The sequence below is a fragment of the Pipistrellus kuhlii genome, unplaced genomic scaffold, assembly GCF_014108245.1.
Source record: "Pipistrellus kuhlii isolate mPipKuh1 unplaced genomic scaffold, mPipKuh1.p scaffold_m20_p_62, whole genome shotgun sequence".
Taxonomy (NCBI): Eukaryota; Metazoa; Chordata; class Mammalia; order Chiroptera; family Vespertilionidae; genus Pipistrellus; species Pipistrellus kuhlii.
In genome coordinates this window covers 1,513,248-1,540,406 of record NW_023425565.1, presented here as the reverse complement: position 1 = coordinate 1,540,406, position 27,159 = coordinate 1,513,248, and the positions used below count along the sequence as shown (strand labels likewise).

At 43.2% G+C, this 27,159-nt stretch overlaps 2 protein-coding genes across 4 annotated transcripts in view; one reads left to right on the top strand and one right to left on the bottom strand.

Annotated features, from left to right (window-relative positions):
• TUBGCP5 (tubulin gamma complex associated protein 5) overlaps nt 1-23,673 on the top strand; it is a 94,610-nt gene extending 70,937 nt beyond the window's left edge. For all 3 annotated transcript variants that reach the window (XM_036420127.2, XM_036420126.2, XM_036420130.2), the window contains 7 exons: nt 6,397-6,481; nt 6,577-6,697; nt 7,131-7,300; nt 9,133-9,258; nt 9,864-9,952; nt 22,164-22,264; nt 23,281-23,673. In XM_036420127.2, the coding sequence (XP_036276020.1) occupies nt 6,397-6,481; nt 6,577-6,697; nt 7,131-7,300; nt 9,133-9,258; nt 9,864-9,952; nt 22,164-22,264; nt 23,281-23,327 (739 nt within the window). In that variant the 3' untranslated portion in view covers nt 23,328-23,673. The remainder of the gene's footprint in view (nt 1-6,396; nt 6,482-6,576; nt 6,698-7,130; nt 7,301-9,132; nt 9,259-9,863; nt 9,953-22,163; nt 22,265-23,280) is intronic.
• LOC118708707 (transcription initiation factor IIA subunit 2-like) lies at nt 3,267-4,018 on the bottom strand. Its single transcript, XM_036420131.2, has one exon. It carries the CDS (start codon nt 3,874-3,876, stop codon nt 3,547-3,549), a length of 330 nt encoding a protein of 109 aa, XP_036276024.1. The 5' UTR covers nt 3,877-4,018; the 3' UTR covers nt 3,267-3,546.
• Nucleotides 23,674-27,159: the final 3,486 nt, after the last annotated feature.

The window sequence follows — 27,159 nt, the reverse complement described above, 5'->3', positions numbered from 1 at the left end:
CCTTCTGTGAATTTTTGTGTGTATTATTTAATTTTCACACTAACCCTACTGTTATTTTACTACTGTTATTTTACATATTGGAAAACCAAGGCAGCAGGAAACGAAGTGACTTGCCCATTAAACAAATGGGGATGATAAGATGGGACTGTTCGGCTGTCAGGCTGTGCTGCTGTGGGCTGTGCCACCTCCCTGCCGAGTGGCTGTCCCTCCAGCCGTCTGCCCTGGCCTCCTCCATGACAGTCTCAGGGGGTCTATGGGAGCTCCGGCCTCATGGTCCTCACTCCTGCCTCACGCTGCTCGGGCCAAATCACAGGCCAGCCCGGCTCAGGATGAGAAGGAGATGCCATCACTGATGAGCAGAGTTCTGTGTTTCAGCTCTTCCTTCCTGCGGAGCAGCTAGGCCAGGTCTGGGGGTCAGTGCCGCCAGGTCTTCGTAGCACAGGGATCCCATCCACCCATCGTGCTTAGTCCCTTTCTCACTCCCTTTGAAATAAAAAACGCTAATGGTTAACATGGGCTGCGGGTCACTTTTAAGGCATTATTTTTCTCACAGCCATGCTGGTTACTGACCACCTATTGCTGGTAGTAGATGGAATAATTCCTTTTGTTTTTATTTCATTCTCTTATTACCTTTGATCCTTCCATAAAAACAGCTGGGACCGGTTTGGCTCAGTGGATAGAGCGTTGGCTTGGGGACTGAAGGGCCCCGGGTTCGATTCCGGTCAAGGGCATGTACCTTGGTTGCATGCAGGCATATCCCCAGTAGGGGGTGTGCAAGAGGCAGCTGATCGATGACTCTCTCATTGATGTTTCTAACTCTCTATCTTTCTCCCTTCCTCTCTATACAAAAATCAATAAAATATATTTAAATAAATAAATAAAAAAAACAGGATTTCTTCAGTAATGTAGTTAGTAAAAGCAGGATAACTGCTCAGTTCTTTTCCAGATGAGAAATTAGTGCCCAGCACCCCCAGAGAAGTTTATGTTTTTTAATATCAGTAGAAACCCATGAATTTTGCTATTTTTAATAACTTTTTATCTATGACATTCATTTTTTTAAATATTTGTAGACAGGAAAGAAGAAGAAGAGAGAAACATTGATGTTAGAGCGAAATGTTGACCCTGCACACCCCCTATGGGGATCGAGCTCAACACTGGGCCTGTGCCCTGTGTACGGGATGCCGCGCTTCGGAAGCCTCAGCTGGGGCTGGAGCACATGGGCCGGCCTGGGCGGTCACCACTCTGGGCTCAGGGTGGACAGCGCTAGGAGACACGTGGAATGAGAAAAGCTCTTACCAGTATTTTCAGTGTTTGCTAAGATGACAGATTTCGTTTTTATTTCCTTTGAATGGCAGTAACGCATTACGGGGACAGGCCTTGGTTTTGTTCTATAATAAATAGTAATAGTTCCAAAGTAACAACAAGCCCCCCAAAACATGCTTGGATTGTTTTCTTGTACTTCCAGCCATCTGCATTTCAAGGTCGATTGGAATAGCTCTTCCTGTGATTAGACCAGCATTGACAGAGGGTTACAGTTTATTTTCTACTTCCAGGAATTGCTTTCTCCCACTTTAGTTCCTTTTTTTGTTTTTTGTTTTTGTTAATTCTCACCCAAGGATATTTTTTTCATTGATTTTTAGAGAGAGTGGAAGGAGGGAGAAGGGTAGCGGGGGAGAGAGAGAAACATCCATGCAAAGATACATCAATGGGCCAGGGCCAGGAATCAAACCTGCAACACAGGTATGTGCCCTTGGCTGGGAATCAAACCGGTGACCCTTCAGTGTGTATTCCGACACTAATCGTTGAGCAACACCAGCCAGGGCAGTTCCATTTTGTTTTTGAATTAGGTATTATAAAACAGCTATGCGTTCTTAAATTGAAATCACTGGTGCAAAGTTACTTTTAGGGACACCTGGCTTCTGTGTCTGCCTTCCCTGTAGGTAATCATTTTTATTAGATTTTCTTTTATCCTTGTTATGTTTACTTTTTGGACCAAAAACGTGTGTATGTATTCCTTTTCCTCTTTGCATGTTACATGAAAGGCAGCACAGCCCACACCCTCACACCTGCTTGGTGTTTCTTACGTAAACAACACGTTGCAGGCTCAGTCCTCCACACAGGCCAGTCCTTTCCCACAGGCTGGTGTCTGGCTTCGCGTGTCCATCAGCCCTGCGCCATGGGGGCCGGGTTCTGATTCTCGCTGTGCGTGTGGGGGGCCGGCCTTGCACAGTTCCCCTCAGTGTGACTCTGAGATAGATTTCTAGAATGGGATTGTGGCAAAGAGTAAATGTGTGTGTGATTCTGCTGGTCCCACCAGGCCCTCCTCCCGCAGGCTGCCCCCTCGGTTCCCGCAGTGCGCACAGCGGCTTTCCCACAGCTTCGCCCTCACAATGTGTCATCGCTTTTGCCATCTGACAGTGAGAAATGGTATCTCAGTGTAGTTTTAATTCACATTTTTAAAATATGAGTGAGCTTTGTCATCTTTCCAAATGTTTATTTTTGCGTTTCTCTTAGAACAGCTGTTCATGTCTTTAACACGATTTCTATCAGCATCCTGTTGTCGGTCTTTATCATCTTGTTCTACATTTAGGAGCTCTTCAGTTTGGTTTCCCACTGTTTGTTTGTTTGTTTGTTTGTTTTAATAAAAAAATCTTTATTCTTCAGATTATTACAGGTGTTCTTCTTTTTCCCCCCATAGCTCCCCTCTAACTGACTCCCTACCCCATGCCCTTCCCCCTGCCACTGTCCTCATCCATAGGTGTAAGATTTTTGTCCAGTCTCTTCCCACACTCCTCAGACCCCCTTCCCCCTGAGAATTGTCAGTCCACTCCCTTCCTATGTCCATGATTCTATTATATTCACCAGTCCTTTCTGTTTTTCAGATTTTTTATTCACTTGATTTTTAGATTCACTTGTTGGTAGGTATGTATTTGATGTCTTTTTGTTGTTCATAGTTTTTACCTTTAACTTTTTCTTTTTCTTCCTCTTCTTAAAGAATACCCTTCAGCATTTCATGTAATCCTGGTTTGGTGGTCATGAACTCCTTTAGCTTTTTCTTATCTGTGAAGCTCTTTATCTGACCTTCAATTCTGAATGATAGCTTTGCTGAGTAGAGTAATCTTGGTTGTAGATTCTTGCTATTCATCACTTTGAATATTTCTTGCCACTCCCTTCTGACCTGCATAGTTTCTGTTGAGAAATCTGCTGACTGTCGTATGGGTATTCCCTTGTAGGTTACTAACTGTTTTTCTTTTTCTTTTTTTTTCTTTTTTTTTTTTGAGTTTTAAAATGAATTTATTAAAGAATATTATTAGGAAGGCAACAACGTTTGATTTGTCATTAAAAAAAAGTCTGTTTCTTTATGCTGCAGAATATATGTAATGTAAGAGGCTACAGAGTTACAAGCATCTTGCTACTGGATTCTCTGATGGCATAGCACAGTGTAGTCGTTTCTGCAATGCTAGAATAAGTAAGGTCTCTTCTATGCTTCTCTTTAAAAAGTGATGAATAATAACAGAAGATGGCATAAAAGAGCCATTTTTCTATTCATTCTGTAGGATTGGAACCAGTGTTTTTACCATCACAGGCTACAACTTTCACTTTATCCACTTTAATAAATTCTGTCACCTCTCTGAATTTATCATCATTCAATACAAAAGTCCACACATTATCGCAGAATCTGTATGTATTTAGAGAGCCCCTGAAATTGACTCTGTTCCTGACCCTTTGAGCCAATGCTGAATTTATAGCCTTATCAAACTGAAGTAGAACTTGAAGGGCAAGTTGGGGGGTGATCTGTGGAGACTGTATGAGCTCCTCGAGGCGTTCCTGAAGACTGGTTCCCAAAGTGGTATTTCTATAGAACTGATATGCCATGGCTTAGAAGAAAGGAACTTTTTCTTATTCAGTCTTGCATTGATGTCCTGTGGGCAAGGCGCTTCCCACCGCGGAGCAGACAGGATCAGCACTGCCAGGAGCCCAGGAGGAGGCTCCCACCCCCTCCCAGAAACCGCAGAACTAGGCCAACAACCCGGAAGTGCTCACAGAACCTGGAAGTCACTAACTGTTTTCTCTTGCTGCTTGTAAGATTTTCTCTTTGTCTTTTGCCCTTGACATTTTAATTATGATGTGTCTTGGTGTGGTCCTCTTTGGATTCCTCTTGTTTGGGGTTCTGTGCACTTCCTGAACTTATAAGTCTATTTCTTTCACCAGGTAGGGAAAGTTTTCTATCATTTTTTCCAATAAGCCTTCAATATCCTGCTCTCTCTCTTCTGGCACCCCAAAAATCTGGATGTTGTTTTGCTGAAAGCCATCCCAGAGGCTCCTTACACTATCCTCACACTTTTGGATTCTTTTTTCTTTCTGCCTCTCTGGTTGGGTGTTTTTTGTTTCCTCATATTCCAGATCTTTGGTTTGACTCTTGGGTACGTTGATCTAGAGTTGAGTTTCTATATATTCTTTATTTCAGTCAGTGTATACTTAATTTCTGACTGGTCCTTTTCCATTTTTTTGGTATTCTCATTAAGGTCCTTGAAGGTCTCTTCAAGTTTCTCAGCTGTTTTCAGAAGATTCTTGAGTATAGGAACCTTATGAATGTGATTCTGAACTCTTGTGTTGTCCAGTACTTTACTCCATCTCTCCCATTTGTGACATGCTTCTGTGTGTCTGCATTTTGGCTGCCTCCCTGTGTTGATGGAGTGGCTTTGTGTGGTAGGTGACTTATAGGGGCCAGTAGCTCAGCTTCCCCAATCACCCGAGGTGGTTGCTCTTGGTAAACCCCTTTGTGGGCTAAGTGCAATGTCTTGGTGTAGTTAAGCCTTGATTGCGTTGATACACTGGGAGAGATTGACCACCAGGCCAATTGGCTGTGAGGACCCGCTGTGTCTATAATGAAAGAACTGCGCTGGAGACACGCTTATGCTGCAGGCCTTGTTTCAGTGGGGCTTTGGTGCTCACTGAGTCCGCCTCCTGAATGTGTCATTTATGGATGTGAGGAGTTGAAATCTGGTGTCCAACACTGACCATTAGATTCACTGGCTTCTGGATCTCCAATGGGGTGCAGTTCAGCTACTGTCTGAGGCCACCCTGCAGGAGCTACAGCGAGAACCACAGTCCTCTCTTCCCGCTTGGAGCATGGAGGCCTCGGAGCTGTCTGCACCGGGTTGCAAGTTTGCTAAGTTAAACTCAGTTTTTCAGCGCTTGTTTCCTTTCTCTTCAGTCTTGTTGTAGAGATTCCACTCAGCCAGCTTTCCCGTGGTTCTGGGTGATAGACATTTTGTCTTTTAGTTGTAGTTTTGAAATTGTTGTGCTTGGCAGCAGTTTAGGTGTGTTTGCCTAATCCACCATCTTGGATTCGTGGTCTCCCACTTTGACATTGGTCTTTTTTTTCTGCTTGTCATATAATCATTTTTGTTGCATATAGTCATGCAGATTTTTTATTTTATTTTATTTTATTTTATTTTATTTTATTTTTTTAGTTTTAGTTTTAGTTTTATAACGTAACAGTCTTTCTCTTATTACTCCTGGGTTTTGAGTCATAGTTAAGAAGGTTTTACTCCCTTCCAATTATATTTAAATTCACCCTGTTCCAATGTTTGAATTGTTTTTTTACATTTATATATTGATTCATTTGGAAGTTATCCAGCTAAATAGGATAAATAGATCCAGCTTAATCTTTTTTCCAAATAACTGGTTGGTTCTCATCACTTATTTCTTTAAAAAAAAATGCAAAATGAATCTTTCTCTCATTTATTTGATGTACCCTTTTATCTTTAAATATTCATATGTATTTGGGCCTCTTTCTAGATTTTTCATTCTATTTCATTGTTCTTTTTATTTATGTGCCCATTGCATTTTGTTTTAATAGGATTTTTCTGGCTATTCTTGCTTATTTATTTTTCTAAATGCACTTTATCTTCAAGTGTCTGGCTCTACAAAAAACATAAACCTAGATGCCATTTTTTAAGTTGATTTCAGAGAGGAAGGGAGATGGAAAGGGAGAAACATCAATGGTGAGAGAGAATCATTGATTGGCTGCCTCCTGCATGTCCCCTGGAACCCTTCAGTGCGCAGGCCAAAGCTCTATCCCCTGAGCCAAACCGGCTAGGGCATTTTTCTTTTTTTGAGATTGCATTTATTCATAGGTTAACTCAAGGCAAGGAGCCGCCCACCCTTCTTGCACTTTTCCCTCTTATTTCCAAAGCCAAATACCTATTCTGGAATATATGTCAGAAAATCCTTTCTTGGAATATTTGCACTCCTTTTATGAAATACTTTTATTCTTTTTTTGCAATAAAATGTAAATAAAATAAATGTTAAAGTGATAAGGATTTTTTTAAAGACCATTTTTATATGCGTAATATTTTCACAAACTAAAACTAAATTTCTTTCATCTAGTCTGTCTATAGCTTTTGAAAATGTGGACACAGCCAAGAAGAAACTCCCCGTTCACATTTTAGACGGCCTGACGCTGAGCTATAAGGTAGCTGGTCCTCCTTGTGAGACATTGCTTTCTGTTGATGAGAGCACACCTCTTAAAACACTTTATGTCCTAATGTTCTGCTCTTGTTTTTGCAGGTCCCGTGGCCTGTGGACATTGTTATAAGTTCAGAATGTCAAAAAATTTATAACCAGGTGTTCCTTCTCTTACTGCAAATAAAATGGGCAAAATACAGTCTGGATGTTTTACTATTTGGTGGTAAGATTTGTTTTCAGCAGATAAAATATCATTTAATTTTAGCCCTGAAAAGTGGTTGATATATACAAGTACTAAAATGACATGTATTTATAGCAACATTTTAACAGATGTCAGAATTAATGTCCCTGAATGAAATACCAGATATATATATACAGTTAACCTGAAATACAACAATTTGACTTGGAAGTTAGCCAGAATAATAGTTCATCTTAGGTAATGTGAAAATTCTAATGGCAAGTTCATGGGACTTTGCATGTACATTTTTGATAACAGCAATCATCCAGGTGATACGGAAACTTCTCAGAGCTTAAGAGACTCTGAAAGGGGGTCCCTGCCGTGCACATGGTGACCACGGGCCAAGGACCTGCCCTGAGCAGGTGGGTCAGCTTAGAGTGGAGCTCGTATCCCACACTGCTCTTTGAATCCTTTACAGAACTAGCTGGACAGCCACCACTGCAGGACGGGCTTTTGTGTGGACAGGAAATGGCTGCCCAGTTTGGACCACAGAAGAAACGAATGAGGCAGCAGATTCATCGTATGTTCCTCTTGCGTGTGAAGCTCATGCACTTTGTAAACAGCTTACACAACTACATCATGACCAGGGTTCGTATCTGTTTATAGAGAACTAAGGCCTTCTGCATGACATTTGTGCACGGGGGGGGGGGAGGGTGTCTCTCAGCCAGGTCTGCACTCTCATAGTCTGGGAGCCCCGGGGATCTCTGACTGACGGCTTAGGCCCACTCCCCATAGTCGAACATCCTTAGCACTGCCCTGGAGGCAGGCTGCTGCACTCTAGCCATCAGCCCCGCTTATGGCTGAGGAAGGAGTACACTGACCACCAGTGGGTAACTCCTGCGTTGAGTATCTGCCCCCGGTGGTCAGTGTGTGTCAATAGCAGCCAGTCTTTCTGCCGTTCAGTTAATTTGCATGTTACCCGTTTATTACATAGGATTAGAAGCCCGTTGCACAGAGATTTGTGCAATAGGTCTTCCTTCCCTTGGCTTCCAGCACCGGTTTTCCTCTGGCACCCGGAACCCAGGCCTTTGCTCCGGCCAGAGTCTGCCTCCTTCATCTTCACTGCAGACTCCGGTTGGAGTCTGCAGTCTTGTGTTCGCTGCAGCACTCCACTCCTATAGATCCCTTCGAGTGCGCCCCCACACCCCCATCCCACCCCACCCCACCCCCACCCCCACCCTTCCTCTCATAGCAGGCGTCCTGTCTTGTGCCTGAAGCATCTGGGCAACTGCCATCTTTGGCCTTTAATTTGCATACTCACTCTGATTGGCTGTAGGAGTAACCGAGGTACAGTCAATTTACATGTTTATTATTAGGTAAGATTCTTCCAACAGTCATACACCCAAAGGAGCCCCCACATACTCATAGACTGTAAATGTAGAAATAGCCTCTAGAAAAACTTTGGTCATGAAACTGTGGCAGTGGGGTAGGGAGGGGCTGTTTTGGAGACGTGTGTGCCTTTGGCCCTCCTGTCCCCCAGGACGAGCACAGCCAGCGCCCTCTTTGGGAGTTGCCTCCTAACTGCTGCAGGAGCCTCTGAACTTGACAGTGTTGACAGCAGCCCCTGGAAATTGCTTCACCTTTGGAGTCTGTCAGGCCAGAGTCTGTCAGGCCAGTGTGGAGTGTCAGGAGAAAGAAACCACCAGATCACATCCTCTTTTCTTTTCTTCAAAACAAGAAACTTAGCCACAGTGCAAATGTTCCTTACACGTCTTAGAACCATTTCAAGAGGAAGAGTGAGGCCTCAGCTGTTTGAACGACGGCTGTATCAGGTGGTTGCCAAAAACACTTCTAGTCACACTATCTCTAGTTCTAAACCCACTCTGGGGGAAGTGAGTCCTCCCAGCCTCCATGTCAGACCTGCTGCACTCGCTGCCTCCTGGGCCTGCAGCGTGGCCTTCCGTGCACTGGCCTCAGCCTCCATGCTGAGAAGGCGGCAGGAATGGGTCAGGTGTGCAGATGAGAGTACAGAAAGCAGTTTATTCCTGTATTATTATTTATTAATTATTATAGCATTTATTTGTAATACAACTGTAAACTTACTTTGCCCATCTCTATATAGACAATAGAACTTAGAAAAACTTGTTCAATTTACTGATAAAAAAATTTTTAATTTTTATATTTCAAAAAATTAGTGCATCCCTAGCCACTTTGGCTCAGAGGATAGAATATCGGCCTGTGCACTGAAGGGTCCCAGGTTAGATTCCAGGTAAGGACATGTGTCCAGGTTGCAGGCTTTATCCCCAGTAGGGGGCGTGTAGGAGGTAGCCAATCAAGAGGACTCATGAGATGTTTCTATCTCTCCTTTTCCCTTCTTCTCTGAAACCAATAATATTTTTTAAATAAAAGAAAGTTTTGTGTGGAGTTACACAAGTTTTCCAAGAAGAAGTCTGATTATACTTTCATCTTTCTCTTCCAAGATTCTTCATAGTACAGGATTGGAATTTCAACATCAAATCGAGGAAGCCAAGGATTTAGATCAATTGATTAAAATTCACTATAGATATTTGTCAACCATCCATGATCGATGTCTGCTGAGAGAAAAGGTACGTGAGACAGGAAGTCACGTGTAATACTGTCCACTGAGGCGGGAATGAAGCTGGGCAAGGGAGGTTGCCTCTTGGCTTTGGAATGTTCTAGTTATTAGGTTTCTGTTCTGTAGAATATTCTTTAAGGAAAGACCAGACCACATGAGGTTACAGATTTAGAGAAACCGTGAGAATTCTGTTGCCAGCCCGGCCTCACCTGCTCTGCGCATAGAGTCAGTTGGAAATTTTTATAAAATAAAGACGTAAGAGTGCTTTATTCGGGAGGTGCGCCCACCTTAGTGTGAATATTGGGGTGAGGTCCTCTTACAGCCCTTGGAAATGCTTGCCTCGTTTCGCTGGTGAGTTTCAGTGACTGTCCCAGGAAAGGGGTCGGATTGTGCTGCCGCCACCTGTGCTGCGGGCGCCGTGTGTGGTTCTCTTCTGGCCTGGAGTGTGTGTGTGTGTGGCTGGGCCCAGTGCGCCGTTCCGAGCCAGGCACCTTCTCCTGCGCAGCACGCAGTTGTGCTGAGGGACTTGCTTGGTGACTGAGTGAGGTAAAAGCTTTGGTGTCAGTGTCCAAACGTAGGTACCAAGACAGTGATCTGCCATGTTTTGATCTGCAGGTCAGCTTTGTGAAGGAAGCCATCATGAAGGTGCTGAACTTGGCTCTCATGTTTGCGGATGGCTGGCAGGCCGGCCTTGGGGCGTGGCAGTAAGTATGTGGCTATGGAGCTCTGCGCTGCAGTGTTTTCATTGGCAGCACATCACATACCACATATTTAAGGAAAAAATGAAGAATCTGCTCACCTAAACCAGACAACATCAGGACTGTGTGATTCTTTTGTGAGCAGTAAAGTAATAAGAAAAATTTGAAGTCTTTTAATGAGGACAAATAGCCTTAGATTACATTCATGTTTTTTGTGTAGGTTTGTTAAATGTTTATTGTCGATGCTTAAAGCATACATAGAAGTAGAGAGAAAAGGACATAACGGACCCAAAGCGCCCTCAGCAGGCGCCAGCTGTAACTAGTTCTGCTTACTATTCACCCACTCACACTGAATGGATTTTAAAGCAAATTCTAGAAGCCATGCTACACCATAGTCCCAAGTTGTATTTGAGATGAGCCCTAGAAGAAGGATTCTGAATTCGATATGTGGGGTGTTCATGACTCACGGCAGCACATGGAGGGCAAGCACCCTGTGAGCAAAGGGCGGAGGGCCAGGCGCCCCCCTGTTGGGCGCCCTGCCATGGCCTCACTGTGAGCTCAGATGTACAGCTGAGCAGTGAGTTTTTCTCTGCCTTATTCATAAAATCAGTGTAATACTGCAATTACTTATTTTTCAATTATAGTTGACCTTCAACATTATATTTGTTTCAGGTGTACCACATAATGGTTAGACCTTTGTATACCTTATAAATTGATCGTCCCCAATGTAATGCTGCCACCGTTACTTCCCTAAATGAAAAGTGCAAGTCCCATTGCCTGGTTGTTGTGGTAACAGCTTGTCTTAACTTGTGAGATGAGAGGTTGTTGTAGTGCAGATCCATTTTAAATCTTGGCCTGTGGCTATATCAGAATACTTTGGCTATACAAACTAAGATAGCAAGTAAAATCCATGATCATAGGCATGGAAATGGAAGTCTTACTGGCTTCATTATTGCCATCTCAGAGTATGTAAAGCATATTTCTCTTCCTGTGTAACTGGGGTGGGGGGAAAAATAACACTGCTGCATATGCTTTGCCTAAAATTGAACAGTTTCCATTTCTTCAACCATCCAATTGTAAGAAAAAAACAGAGGTGCCCTGGCTGAGTGGCTCAGTTGGAGCACCATACTGTGTACTGAAAGATTTCGAATGCGATCCCCAATTGGGGGAGCATACAAGAGGGATCTTATCAATGTTCACTCGCTTGTTTGCTGTCTCTCTCTCTCCCCCTTCCTCTCTTTCTCTTGGGCCTGGCTGGTGTGACTCAGTGGTTGAGCATCAACCTATGAACCACTAAGTCACAGTTCAATCCCTGGTCAGGGCACATGTTCTGGTTATGGGCTCGATCCCCAGTAGGGGACATCCGAAGGCAGCCAATCAATGATTCTCTCCCATTGTTTATGTTTCTAACTCTTTCTCCCTCTCTCTTCCTTTCTGAAATCAATTTTTAAAAAAGAGTAGTATTAATTCAGATCCTAGCTTTTCATTACTTTGAATTGTTGTTCCCTTCTGGCCTGTAGTATTTCTGTTGAGAAATCAGCTGATGACATTATGGGATCCCCCGGATAAGTCTCTCTCTTCAATTTATAAGGTATACAATCTTAAGATTTTCTCTTTGTCTTTTTTTCTTTAATATGTTTTTATTGATTTCAGAGACAGAAAAGGACAGGGAGAAAGAGACAGAAACATCAATGATGAGCTCATTGATTAGCAGCCTCCTGCAAACCCCACACTAAGGATCGAGCCCAACACCCAGGCATGTGCCTTGACCGGGAATGGAACTGTGACCTCCTGGTTCATGGGTCCACACACAACCACCGAGCCACATCAACCAGGCCGGGCATTGTTTCTGAGTCTCCCCATGTTAGCGTCCCTCTGTGGGTATTTCTGTTTATTAAATGAACTCCTCTGACGCCCGTCTATGATGTGGCCTTGTGCAGTAAACGTCCTGTGGAACCGGTGGTGTGGTCTCCTTGACCCCTGAATGGATGCTGGGGTGCCCTTTTGTGTGCTCCTGGGCTCGCCTATTGTAATTGAGTCTTGATGTCTCATTCATGGCTCAGATGTCCTTTCAGGCTGGCTGACTAAGAGGCTCAGCCTTGACCATGTTTGTGCTCTCAACACAAAAGAAAACATAAGTTTGCTCTAGCTGGTTTGGCTCAATGGGTAGAGCGTCGGCTTGCAGACTGAGGGGTCCCAGCTTCGATTCCGGTCAGGGGTAAATGCCTGTGTTGTGGGCTTGATTTCCAATAGGAGGCATGCAGAAGGCAGCCAATCAATGATTCTCTCTCATCATTGATGTTTCCATCTCTTTCTCCTTTCCTCTCTGAATTCAACAAAAATGTTTAAAAAATTAAAATTAAAATTAAATAAAAACATTTTTTTTAAAAAAAAAGCTCTATCTGGTTGGCTCAGTGAATAGAGTGCCGGCCTGCAGACTGAAAAGTCCCAGGTTTGATTCTAATCAAGGGCACATACTCAGGTTCCAGGCTCGATCCCCAGGAGGGGGCTTGCAGGAGGCAGCCAATCAATGATTCTCTCTCATCATTGATGTTTCTATCTCTCCCTCTCCTTTCCTCTCTGAAATCAATAAAAATGTACTTAAAATATATGCAAAACAAAAACACACAAAAGTACCCAACAATAACACCAAAATTAACCACAAAAGAAGGGGAATTAGAAAAGAGAAAATGGGACAAGAATAATAAAAGAAAAAATATATAATAGTAAAATAAAAAGAATACTAGAAGAAGCCGAAACCGGTTTGGCTCAATGGATAGAGCGTCGGCTTGGGGACTGAAGGGTTCCAGGTTCGATTCGGTCAAGGGCATGTACCTTGGTTGCGGGCATATCCCCAGTGGGGGGTGTGCAAGAGGCAGCTGATCGATGACTCTCTCTCATCGATGTTTCTAACTCTCTATCTCTCTCCCTTCCTCTCTGTACAAAATCAATAAAAAATATATATATTTAAAAAAATAAAAAGAATACTAGAAGAGAATAGGGGAAGAGAAAAATTATGAAAGTAAAAAAGGAGTCTGGCTGTGTGGCTCAGTAGTTAAGCATCGACCTATGAACCATGAGGTCACGGTTCAATTCTCAGTCAAGGGCACATGTCTGGAGTGCAGGCTCACCCCTCAGTAGGGAGCATGCAGGAGATACAGATTACCTGTCAATGATTCTCTAATCATTGATAGAGTTAAGAAAGGGAAGAGAAAAATAAGAAATGTGAAAGAAACAAGAGAGAAAATCCTATATAATAAAACCCTAATATGCAAATTGACCAAACAGCAGAATGATCAGTCACTATGACACACACTAACCACCAGGGGGAAGACACTCAACATAGAAGCTGCCCCCTGGTGGTCAGTTTACTCCAACAGGGGGAACATCACTCAGCCAGAAGCTGGGCTCACGGGCTGGTGAGCACACTGGCAGTGATAGGAGCCTCTCCGGCCTACACGGAAGCGCTAAGGATGTCCAACTGACAGCTTAGGCAGGGAGCGGGCCTAAACTGTCAGACATCCCCCAAGGGCTCCCACACTCCGAGAGGACAGACACAGATCTGGCTGAGGGTGCTCCTTCCTAAGTGCACAAATTTCATGCACCGGGCCTCTGGTAGAATAAGAACACCACCAAAGCATTAAAAAAGAGAAAATAATGGGAAATAAAAATAAAATAATTGGCGTTCATCTCAGTAGACTTTAGTGCCTGCTAGGATTTCCCTTTGGATCCTGTCCTTATGTTGGGTGAGGCTGTTTTGTATGCCAATTTCAAGCCTTCTGGGTGGTACTTTGGTGTTAGCCAATGCCAGAAGCTGTCAACCTTTGGGTCTCAGCATCTGGTTCAAAATTATGGAAGTAAAAAAGGAGCCTGGCTTTTGATGCAACCCACAGCATGTTGCTGCCTCCATTGGGCTTGTCTGCCCTCAGGAAGGGCCAAGCTGAGCTTCGAGGCCAGCATTTTAGCAGCACAAAGCCAGTGGTGGGTCAGCACATGTTCAGACTTCAGAGAAGATAGTGCGTGTGTTCCCACCATCTGAGTCTGTCCTGGAATATTTCCCTACTTCAGCAGGGTGGATGGAGCCTCTTAGCCAGGCTTGGGGATCTGCCAGAAGCCATGAGATTCAGCTCTCCTGTGAGGGAAGCATCAGCCAGGTTCCCAAAAATGTGGGGGCAATGGCCCCACCTCAAAGCCAGTCACTGTTGCTCCCTGAGCCTGGTGCCTCCTCAGCAGGGATTGAGATGCAGGGTGGGACAAGCAGGACTTGAGAAAGTGGGAGGAGTTGGATTTCTTAGGGTGGGACATTTGCCTTCCCCCAGACTTCTGTTGGGGGGCTGGGGGGGCCTGCACCTCTCAGGAAAAATGTTTGCTGTGACCCAGCACAGGTATCCCAAACCCCCGTGACTCCCCAATTCCTTCCACCCCAGTCCATCCTCAGGCGACTCCAGTCCACATTGCCCTCCCTCCACCAAAACCTAGGGTGAGTGGGTGGGAACGAAAAATCCTATGTGCCAGCCCTTTAAAGAAATTGCAGTGCCCTAACCCAGTGGTTGGCAAACTGCGGCTCATGAGCCACATGCTGCTCTTTGGCCCCTTGAGTGTGGCTCTTCCACAAAACACCATGGCCTGGGTGAGTACTTAGCATTAGAAGTGTAAGTTTAAAAAATACAGCTTTCAAAAGAAATTTCAGTCGTCATACTGTTGATATTTGACTCTATTGACTAATGAGTTTGCCGACCACTGCCCAAACCAGTTGGCTCAGTGGCTAGAGCGTCAACCTAGGGACTGAAGGGTCCCAGGTTCAATTCCGGTCAAGGGCATGTACCGTTTGTGAGCACATCCCCAGTAGGAGGTATGAAGGAGGCAGCTGATCGATGTTTCTAACTCAATCCCTCTCCCTTCCTCTCTGTAAAAAATCAATAAAATATATTTTTTTAAAGGAAGAAATTGTCTCCAGGAGGCTCAGCTCCGCCAAGCAGATAGAAGCCCTGCTGTGGGATGCAGCATGGATGGCTGTTCCCTGCGTTGGCTGTCCTTGCTGGGAGCCTTGCCTAGAGCCTAGGCCTCTCTCCTCGCAGGGGAGCCCCTGGCAGCCAAGATAACCCTCCTTACCTTTGGCCTGCTTCTTCTGGGCGCTTGGTCAGCCCCTCTCTTGACCCCGCCCTCCCAGTCTCCAGGTGGTTTCTGCTCTTAAGTTGTTAAATCATTTTTAAATTTAGGGTTTTATATCTTTAATGTGTTATTTCAAAAGGAAGCCATGTTTGTGAAAAGTCAAAATACAGAAGTGAATAATAGGAAAAGGAATTTCCTGTGACCGCAGATCTAGAACTCGGTAGTACTATCCTGAAGCACGATTATGTCGAGCCTGACAGGAGTGGCTCAGTGGTTGAGCATCAGCCCATGAACCAGAGGTCACGAATTCAATTCTCAGAGTACATGTCTGGGTTGCAGGCTCCATCCCTGGTAGGAGGCAGTTGATCAATAGTTCTCTGTCACCATTGATGTTTCTAAATCTTTTTCCCTCTCCCTTCCTCTCTGAAATTAATAAAAATATATTTAAAAAACGTGCCCTAACTGGTTTGGCTCAGTGGATAGAGCATCAGCCCAGGGACTGAAGGCCCCCAGGTTCAATTCTGGTCAAGGACATGTACCTTGGTTGCAGGCTCAGTCACCAGAAGGGTCCATGCAAGAGGCAATGGTGGACGTTTCTCTCTCATCGATGTTTCTAACACTCTATCCCTCTCCCTTCCTTTCTATAAAATTAATAAGATACATTTTTTAAAAACAACAGCAATAAGATTTATGTGAAAATGACTCTTTGGAAGTTTTATTTTAAAGAAGGGCAGGAGGACTTCCTGTCAAGATGGCAGCATAGGTAAATGCATTATTTGAACCCTCCCACAACCACATCAAAATTACAACTCAACTACAGAAGAGCCATCATTCAAAACTGCTCGAAATATAGCTGAATGCAAGCCCTGCAACTCGGGCCTAAAAAACTGAGGCTGGTAGGAGACCCAGAACAGGCTGGTGCCACACACATGGTGGCAGATAAAAACGGATTCCTCTCCTGTTGACACCCCCCACCCCTATCTTCCCCTGAGGAGCCAGAATTCACACGCTCACACTAGGCCCCACAGCCCAGGGAAGAAGAGTGCCCATAACTTCTGGTTGTAAAAACCAGCAGGGAGCCAAAACTGGTTTGGCTCAGTGGATAGAACATCAGCCTGCGGACTTAAGGGTCCCAGGTTCGATTCCTGTCAACCTTTGTTGTGAGCACATTCCTGGTAGGAGGTGTGCAGGAACCAGCTGGTCGATGTTTCTCATCGATGTTTCTAGCTCTCTATCCCTCTGGGTAAAAAAATCAAAATATTAAAAAATAAAAAACAGCAGGGAGTATGGCTGTGTGAAACAGAGACACCCCACCCAATTTCTGGGTCCATCCAAGCTGTTTACAGTCACTTTTCTTTTTTGTTGTTAATCCTCATCCAAGGATAACTTTCTTTTTTTTCTTTTTTTTTTTTAAGAGACTTTATTTTTTTTTTATTTAATAAATCTTTATTACTCAAATTATTACAATTGTTTCTCCTTTTTGCCCCCCATAGGTCCCTTCCACCTGGTTCCCACCTCACCCTCTGCACAATTTTAGTCTAGTTTCTTCCTGCACCCCCCACACCACTTTCCCCCTGATAATTATCAATCCACTGCCTTTCTTTGCCCCTGATTCTATTATATTCACCAGTTTATTCTGTTCCTCAGATTTTTAATTCACTTGATTTTTAGATTCACTTGTTGATATATAAGTATTTGTTGATCATAATTTTTATCTTTACCTTTTTCTTCTTCCTCTTCTTAAAGAATATCTTTCAGCATTTCATATAATACTGGTTTGATGGTGATGAACTCCTTTAGCTTTTTCTTATCTGTGAAGCTCTTTATCTGATCTTCAATTCTGAATGATAGCTTTGCTGGGTAGAATAATCTTGGTTGTAGTCTTGCTACTCATCACTTTGAATATTTCTTGCCACTCCCATTTGGCCTGCATAGTTTCTGTTGAGAAATCAGCTGATAGTCATATGGGTGCTCCCTTACAGGTAACTAACTGTTTTTCTCTTGCTGCTTATAAGATTCTCTCTTTGTCTTTTGCCTTGGCATTTTAATTAGGATGTGTCTTGGTGTGGTCCTCTTTGGATTCCTTTTGTTTGAGGTTCTGTGACTTCCTGGATTTGTAGGTCTATTTCTTTCACCAGGTGGGGGAAGTTTTCTGACATTATTTCTTCAAATGGGTTTTCAGTATCTTGCTCTCTTCTTCTGGCACCCCCATAATTCTGATGTTGGTATGCTTGAAGTTGTCCCAGAGGCTCCTTCAACTTTCTGGATTCTCTTCTCTTCTTGCTTCTCTGGAGAAGTGTTCTCTACCTCTTTGTATTCCAAATCTTTGACTTGATTCCTGCGTTCCTCTAGTCTTTTGTTGGGTCTCTGAATAATTTTTTTTTTCAGTCAGTGTATGTTTAATTTCTAGTTGGTCCTTTTCCGTATCCTGGAGGTTGTCACTAAATTTATCAGCCTTTTCTAAGAAATTCTTGAAAAACCTTATAACCGTGGTTTTGAACTCTATATCCAGTCTTTTATTCTCCATTTCTTTCATTTGAGATCTGTTTTTTTGTCTCCCCATTTTCGCTGCTTCCCTGAGTTGGTAGGGTGGCTTTGTGTGCTAGGTGTCCTATATGGTCTGGTGGCTCAGCCTCCCCAGTTACCTGAAGTAGACACACTTGGTGCTCCCCTTTGTGTACTGCCTTGTTGTAGTTAAGTCTTTTTTTATTATTATTAATATATCAATATTTTATTGATTTTTCACAGAGAGGAAGAGAGAGGGATAGAGAGTTAGAAACTTCGATGAGAGAGAATTATCGATCAGCTTCCTCTTGCACACTCCCTACTGGGAATGTGCCCGAAATCATGGAACATGCCCTTGACCAGAATCGAACCTGGGACCTTTCATTCCGCAGTCCGATGCTCCATCCATTGAGCCAAACCGGTTTAGGCTGTAGTTAAGTCTTGATTGTTGTTGGTATCACTGGGAGGAACTGACTTCCAGGCCAATTGGATGTGAGTGTCAGCTGGTGTCTATGCCAGGATATCTTCTGTATTGGAGACAGTCTTATAGGATCAGACTTGCAAAATTGCAAAAGCCTCTGCACTCAGCTTGTATGAGACGGAGCCGCAGGGCTGAGCCAACAGTCTTGGCTTCCCGTCAGCCCTGCCCTTGTGCGCATGCCTCAGAGCTCTGCCTTCCATGGATCCTCTGAGTTTCCGCCTGACAGTCCAGATTCCCCTTGTAAGAGCGTGGGTCCTCCAGGGACTCACCCTGAACTGGGTTTTAGTGCTCAGTGCAGTCGGAACTGGAGTTCAGTGCAGTCGGGCGCTTCTGACTCCTTCTGCTATGGAGAGGCTGCAGCAGCCTCCCGTCAGACCTCTCTGTGCTCACTGGCAAATGACTCTAGACCCTGCCTGCTGCAGCTCCCCGCTTCCCTGAGCCTCACAGTCTCTGAGTCTCCAGGTGCCTTTCTCTACATTCCAAACTCCACCCATATGAGCCTGGGTCCACAGGATTTCGGTCAGGGTTGGGGTTCAGTGCAGTCGGAACTGGGGTGCAGTCCAGTCGGGGGCTTCCTTTCCCCTCCCGCCAGCCCGGCACTCGGCCGCCCTTCCTCTCTGCGCACGTCTTCCTCTCTCAGTGCTTTGTGCTCCCCTGATCCGTGAGCCTCTCTCCTTCTTTCTGGCTGTGGATTTCCCACTCCGCCAGCTCTCCTGTGGTTTTGGATGATGTCCGTTCTGTCTCTTATTTGTTGTTTTGAAATTGTTGTGTTAGGCAGTAGTTTAGGCGCTTACCTAGGCCACCATCTTTGTTCTCCCCGAGAATACTTTTCCATTGATTTTTAGAGATTGTAGAAGGAAGGGGGAGAGACAGAGAGAAACATTGATGTTAAAGACACATCTATTGGTTGCCTCCTACATGTGCCCTGACCAGGGCCAGGGATTGAGCCTGCAACTGAGGTATGTGCCCTTACCTAAATCAAACTTGGGACCTTTCAGTCTAAAGGCCAACACTCTATCCATTGAGCCAAACAGGCAGTGGCTTTCCCATACTACCTGTCAATCTTGGCTCCTGCTGCAGACTTTATTGAAATTTCTCAAAGGTTCACAAATTGCAAACAAGCAGCATTTGGGCTCAGCACGCCCCATACCTCTTGTTAAGTGGCCTCAGGCACAGCACTAGTGGCAGCCAGCCTTGGTTTGCACCCTGGCCTCTCCTTGGCACTTCCAAACCCAGTACAAATGGTAGCCATCTGCAGATTTCTCTGTAGCTCCTGCTAGGTGACCCCAGGCAGGGCACAGGTGGTGACTGACCTTGCAATTCCTGGGAGATCCCAGAGGCAGTGCACCTAGTCAACAGCTTCAGACCTTGCCAGATTACAACTCTACGATCTCCATGAGTGACAGTCAAGGGCAGACTCAGTGAGCACCAAAGCCCCCCTGAAGCAAGTCCTGCTCCATAAGGGTGTCTCCCACACAGCAGCTCCTCCACTGTAGTCACAGCTGCTCCTCACAGCCAGTTGGGCCTGGGTGTCAATCTCTCCCTCCGACACCAACAACAATTAAAGCTCAACTACAACAGGGCAGTGCATACAGGGATGTACCTGGAATGCCCAGCTCAGGTGACTGGGGAGGCTCAGCCATTGTCCCTACAGGACACCTACTGTACAAGGCCACTCTACCAATTTCGGGAGACATAACAGCTCTATCTAATACATAGAAACAAACACAGGGAAGCAGCCAAAATGCAGACAAAAACAAAAGCTGTCCCAAATGAAATAACACGAGAAAGCTCCCCCCAAAAAAAGAACTAAATGAAATGTAGGCAACAAACTAGCAAATACAGAGTTCAAAACAATGGTTATAAGAATGCTCAAGGACTCAGTAAGGACTTCAACAGCATGGAAAAAGGTCATAGAAATCATAAAAGGAACCAATCAGAGATGATGCACACACTAACTGAAATGAATAATTTACAGGGAGTCAACAGAGTAGATGAAGCTGAGAATCAAATGAGTGATTTGGAATTAAGGAAGTGAAAAACACCCAATCAGAAAGCAGAAAGAAAAAGGATTTTAAAAAAAATGAAGATAGTGTAAGGAGCCTCTGGGACAACTTCAGGCATACCAACATTTGCATCATGAGGATGCCATATGGAGAATGGAGAGCAAGAAATGGAAAACCTATTTGAAAATATAATAATAGGAAACTTCCCTAACCTGGTAAAGGAAATAAACACCCAAGCCCAGAAAGCACAGAGAGTCTCAAACAAAACAAACCCAAAGAGGCCCAAACCAAGACACATCATAATTAAAATGCCAAAGACATTTAATTAAAAACAAAGAATCTTAAAAGCAAAGAAAAGCAATTAGTTACCTACAAGGGAGCACCCATACAATTGTTGATAATTTTCAACAGAAACTTTTCAGGCCAGAGGAAGTGGCAGAGAATATGCAAAGTGGTGAAAAGCAGGACCTACAACGAAGATTATTCAGCAAGGCTCTCTTTCAGAACTGAAGGACACACAAAGAGCTTCCCAGACAAGAAAAAGCTAAAGTGGTTGATCACTATCAAACTAGTATCATATGAAATATGACAGGGTCTTCTTTAAGGATGATAAGAAAAAAATGGGTTAAAAATATGAACAATAGCCGAAACTGGTTTGGCTCAGTGGATAGAGCTTTGGCCTGCAGACTGAAGGGTCCCAGGTTTGATTCTGGTCAAGGACATGTACCTTGGTTGTGGGCCCATCCCCAGTAGGGAGTGTGCAGGAGGCAACTGATCGATGTTTCTCTCTCATCGATGTTTCCAACTATCCCTCTTCCTTCCTTTCTGTAAAAATTCAATAAAATATATTTTTTTAAATGTGAACAATAAAATGACAACAAATACATATCAACAATTGAATCTAAAAATCAAAATAAACGAACAAGTGGAACAGAAACAGACTTATACAATAATAACAGAACATTTTGACGGTTGCTTGATGGGGTTGGGGATCTGGACAAAAAAATTAAAGGATTAAGAAGTATGAATGGTCATTTCTTACAAGGGTATTTCTTGGATCACATGATCTCACACATCTAGAGGAAATAATGAACAACATAAACTGATGAACAAAAACAGACCCAGAGAAAGAGAAGCAGCAACCAGACTTTCAAACCTCAGAGGGAAAGTAGGAGAGGGTGGGGGTAAGGGGAAGAGATCAACCAAAGGACTTGTGTGCATGCATATGGGCCTAGCCAGTAGCCATGGACAACAGGGGATGGGGGCATATGTGGGGAGTGGTTTGGGATGGGAATGGGGGGATGAGGACAATTATGTGATACCATAATCAAAAAAAAAAGAAAAAGAAAAATTGGCAAAAAAAATAGTATAAAGAATATATTATCTTCAATTGTGTTATCAAAATTTTAATATTTAGCATGGAATTTATTGTCTCTATAAATTTAATAACTATAATAAATGCTAAAAATGATTTTTTTAAAAGTACAAATGGGTTGGAGAATCATGGAGTAACGGACAGCATAGGGAATACAGTCAGTATTCTAAGGTGTTGTGTCAGATGGGTACAAGACTTATTGGGATGACCACTTAGTAAGTTCTAAAATGCCTAATCACTGGACTGTACATCTGAAACATACAACATTGTATGTCAATTGTGATTGAAAAATAAAAAAAAAAGGATTAAATGGCAAAAAAAATAAAAATATTCTTTAAAAAGTGAGGCAAGAAATTTTATATTTTCTGTCTTTATACTTGAGATTCTAGGGAGAGATAATAGATCAACTGAAGGACTTGTATACATGCATATAAGTACAACCAATGGACTTTTGTGTCCATTGGTTGTACTTATATGTATGGGAGGAGGGGGGCAATGGTAAGATATGTACCATTGGACTTATATGTATGGGGGGGGCAATGGTAAGATATGTACCAGGGTATGTATGGGGGGTTGGGGGGAGGGCAATGGTAAGATATGTACCATTGGACTTATATGTATTGGGGGAGGGGGGGGGGGGCAATGGTAAGATATATACACAGATAATTTAATAAAAATAAAGAAAAAGAAATTATTTCAAATGCACTTAGTTAAGTTGAAATGTACTTTCTTTCCTAGGATGGAATCTATAGAGAAAATGGAGTCTGATTTTAAAAACTGCCATATGTTTCTTGTCACCATTTTAAACAAAGCCGTCTGTAGGGGTTCCTTTCCACATCGTGAGTATACATGCTAAAATCTTACTGCTTTTCTATTTCCTTGTATAAAAGCTCCTACTTTGATACTGATCTCATGACGAATTATTTCAACCTGGAAAGTCTGTCAGCAGCTGGACCATGCTTTCAATTGTGGGTGTGTGTGTGTGTGTGTGTGTGTGTGTGTGTTGTTTTCAGAATTATTATGGGATGAATGAATATCAAATATCAAACACGGTTACTAAAGATTTTGCTTTCTAGTATGTCATTTGTTACACTGGTGGATTCTGAAAAGCAGAAAACAAAATGGATTTGTCACACTTTTCTTTTTTTAATATATTTTTCTTGATTTCAGAGAGGAAGGGAGAAACAGAGAGAGATAGAAACATCAATATGAGATTAAATTCTTGATTGGCTGCCTCCTGTACACCCTTCCCTGGGGATCAAGCTCTCAACCCAGGCCTGTGCCCTGACCAGGAATCAAGTTGGTCCAAAGGTTGTGGGTTATTGTTAAGCTGATTAACATTTGTCCATTTTTTAATTGGGTGGTTGTAGGTTAGAACTTGGCATTTTGTTATGAACGGACTTCAAAGTTTCTGACATGTGGAACAAATACGATTTATTTCATGAAATGTCCAGATTTGTTTATTTTCAAAATTAAAATGAAGTGAATAAAAATAAATCATACTTTTTAAGATTTATATTTAATAAATGAAGATTATCTTTATTATACGTTAAAAAATAATCACCATTTTAGTTAAAAATGGAAAATGTGTCCCTAGCAGGTTTGGCTCAATGGATAGTGGGTTCTGTTCAGGTCTAGAGCACATGGCTGGGTTTCAGGCTCAATTCCCAGTAGCATGTGTGCAGGAGGCAGCCAGTAATTCTCTCTCATTGTTTATGTTTCCATCTCCCTTCCTCTCTGCAATCAATAAAAAAGGAAAATGTCTTTAAGTATTTTTCATTTTTGAATTGATTAAAGCCTTACTCATACATTATCAAATACTTAAACCAATTTTTTAACTTGATTCTTCCCACAGTGGAGTCTCTAGCACTGTCCCTCATGGCTGGCATGGAGCAAAGTTAAATATCTTCTTGTGATAAATACCTCGGACTTCATCTCCATGCATGTACAGCTCCATCACATGCAGCTAAGAAATAAGAATCATTTGTTTTTGCCTCTTAATAAAAAACTATTCTCTGCTATCCAGACAAGTGGGTTTGTAGATGTTTTCTCTGAAGCTTATTGGGTATTGTATAGGGTTATGTGTATAAAATTGTATCAATAATGCAAAGTGTACATAGGCTATTTACATCTGTATTTCCTACTGTAAGCTATAGATATATGGCATTGTTACCTTTAGATGTGAATGATATTTTTGAAAATATAATCAATATTAAAAATACAGCATTTTACACTTCTTATTTTTCTTTTGCTGTCATTTTTTTTGTAAGTTTATGTCCACTTTTAACAAAAAAAAATACAGTGTACTAAAAGACAAAAAAAATCAGAGCATCATCAGACATAGACTGGGCAGCAATGTTGGAATTACCAGGCTGGGAATTTAAACAACTAGGAATCTAATGTAGACAGTGGACACATGAGAGAACAGCTGGGCGATGTGAGCAGGGAGACAAGCTCAGCAAGGACATGGCTGAACTGAACATCAAATTGACATTCCTAAATTATTTCAAAGTATATGCCTCAAGCTTACAGAACATTCCTCAAGAAAGCCACATTTTTAGGCCATAAAACACACCGTGACAATTTCTTAAAGATGGAAGTTATACAGAGTATGATCTCAGACCACAGGCACTGGAGGGGGGGAAAAGCTTGTGACCAGAGGCTGGAGTAAGCCCTGGTTTCCACAGGAGGATGTGATTGGCTTGCTTGGGTAACGCTGAGGGCCGGCAGGAGGACAACCTGTGAGATGGAGGATGTTTGGGGAACTAGCGGGATGGGGACATATCTGGAGAACCGAGCTGGGGGCAAATGTAACCTACACAAGAAACATTCTTAGTGTACTATGTGCATGTGACCAGTGACACTATGTCACAGGGTACCACTGCATGTCTACTGTGTAAGTCCACCCTATTAAGGCTAGCAGATATACCTAATACACAGCAACAACAAAACAGAGAGGCAACCAAAATGGGGAGACTGAGAAACATGCCCCAAACCAAATAGCAAGAAATCTCCAGAAAAAAAAACCTAAATGTAATGGAAGCAAGCTATCTACCAGAGAGTTCAAAGCAATGGTTAAAATGGTTAATGAGAACCAATAGCCTGTAAAAGGACATGGATACCATAAGAAAAGAATCAAAAATAAAGAATACAATATCCACTCTAACTGGTTTGGCTCAGTGAATAGAGCATTGACCCACAGACTGAAGGATTTCAGTCAAGGGCATATACCTTGGTTTCAGGCTCAATCCCCAGTCCTGATCAGGGTGCATATGCAGGAGGCAACCAATTGATGTGCCCCTCTCACATCAATGTTTCTCTCTGTGTCTCACTCACCTTTCCACTCTCTAAAAATCAATGGACAGAGAGAAACCAAGATGGCAGCATAGGTAAACACCTGAAATTATTGCCTCACACCACCACTTCAAAACAATAAGACAAAACAGACATCATCCAGAACCACAGGAAGGCTGGCTGAGTGGAAATTCTATAACTAGAAGGAAAGAGAAAAGCACATTGAGACTCAGAAGAGCTGCGGAAGTAAAGTGCAGAGGTACAGAGGTGCACACAAGGAGAGGCAAGTGAGTAATTTTGCTGCTGTCTTTTTCATTTGGGAGGGAGACACAAGCTCCCGACTGCTCTGACCTCCAGTTCTGGGCGAGAATCTGGGGACTCATACTCATTCTGGGAGAAACTGGACTGTCTGGCATAGGGCAGAACTCAAGGGCAGCTTTCACTCAGAGATGCTTGCAGTGGTTAGTGAGGGACACTGAGACCCAGGGGCCTCTTAGGGCAGGGCAGATGGCCAGCCATTGCTGTTTGCTCTGCCCTGAGACCCACCCGCACCCAAGCTGTGCACAGAGGTTTTTGCATATGAATAGCCTGGTCCTTTGAAATCTAAAATTACCTAACAAACTGCAGCTGAATCAGAGAGACCCAGAACATCCAAAAGAAGGCCCAAGGCCCCGTAGTAGCTTGCATTGCTTCACAGCTGGGCCTCATTTGGACACCTCCAAACCCAAAACAAAGAGGAGGAATCTGCAGATCTCTGTGAAGCCCCTGCTTGGTGATCTCAGGCAGAGACTAAATTAGCGCCTCCTTGGAGATACAAGAGCCAGCGTACCCAGTGATCAGAGTGGGACCATCCAGATTACAGTTCCTCAGATCTATAAAGGACACACTCACGGGGCAGACTCAGTGAGCACCAAAGCCCCACTGAAGTTAAGTCTTGTCCCATAAGGGTGTCACCAGCACAGAAGTTCTCCCATCGTAGACTCAGCTGATCCTCACAGACGATTGACCTAGAGGTCAATTCCTCCCAGTGATACCAACAACAATCAAGGCTTAAATACAACAACACTGCACACAACCCACAGAGGGGAGCACCAAGAGTGTCCATCTCAAGTAACTTGGGAGGCTGAGCCACTGGGCCCTATAGGACACCTAGCACACAAAGCCAATCTATCAACTCAGGGAAGCAGCCAAAATTCAGGGACAAAGAAACAGGTCGCAAATGAAAGAAATGGAGGAAAGCAAATGATTGGTTTTAGAGTTTAAAACCATGGTTATAAGGTTTTTCAAGAATTTTCTAGAAAGCACCGATAAATTTAGTGAAACCCTCAACGATATGAAAAAGGACCAACTAGAGCCCTAACCAGTTTGGCCTAATGAATAGAGCACATGTGTCAAACACAAGGCCCGCGGGCAAAATCCGTCCCGCCAGGCCTTGCAATGTGGCCCGCACCACGCTGTCATCACTGCACTCCGCTGCGTTTCCATCACAATGACAGTTTATGACTGTTCAGTAAACCATTCGGCCCGCGATTTAGGCTGGATTTTAGATTTTGGCCCCTTCTCTGATTGAGTTCGACACCCTTAGAGCATCAGCCTGTGGACTGAAGGGTCCCAGGTTCGATTCCAGTCAAGGGCGTGTGCCCTGGTTGCGAGCACATCCCCAGTGGGGGGCGTGCAGGAACCAGCTGATAGATGTTTCTCTCTCATCGATATTTTTAACTCTATCCTTCTCTCTTCCTCTCTGTAAAAAATCAATAAAATATATTTTTTTAAAGGACCAACTAGAAATTAAGCATACGCTGACTGAAATAAAGAATACAGAGATCCAACAGCAGACTAGAGGATCATAAGAATCAAGTCAAAGATTTGAAATACAAAAAGCAAAAAATCACCCAACCAAAATAGCAACAAGAAGAAAGAATCCAAAAATATGAAGATAGTGTAAGGACAACTTCAAGAGTACCAAAATCAGAATTATGGGGTGCCAGAAGAAGAGAGAGAGCAAGATAATAAAAAACTATTTGAAGAAATAATGAGAGTAAACTTCCCCACCTGGTGAAAGAAATAGTCTTACAAGTCCAGGAAGCACAGAGAGCCCCAAACAAAAGGAATCCAAACAGGACCACACCAAGACACATCACAATTAAAATGCCAAGAGCAAAAGACAGACAGAATCTTGAAAGCAGCAAGAGAAAAACAGTTACCTACAAGAGAGTACTCATACAATTGTCAGATGATTTCTCAACAGAAACTGGCAGGCCAGAAGGGAGTGGCAAGAAATACTCAAAGTGATGAATACTAAGAACCTACAAGCAAGATTACCCAGCAAAGCTATGATTCAGAAGTGAAGGACAGATAAAGAGCTTCACAGATAAGAAAAAAACTAAAGGAGTTCATCAGCACCAAACCAGGATTACATGAAATGCTGAAAAGCATTCTT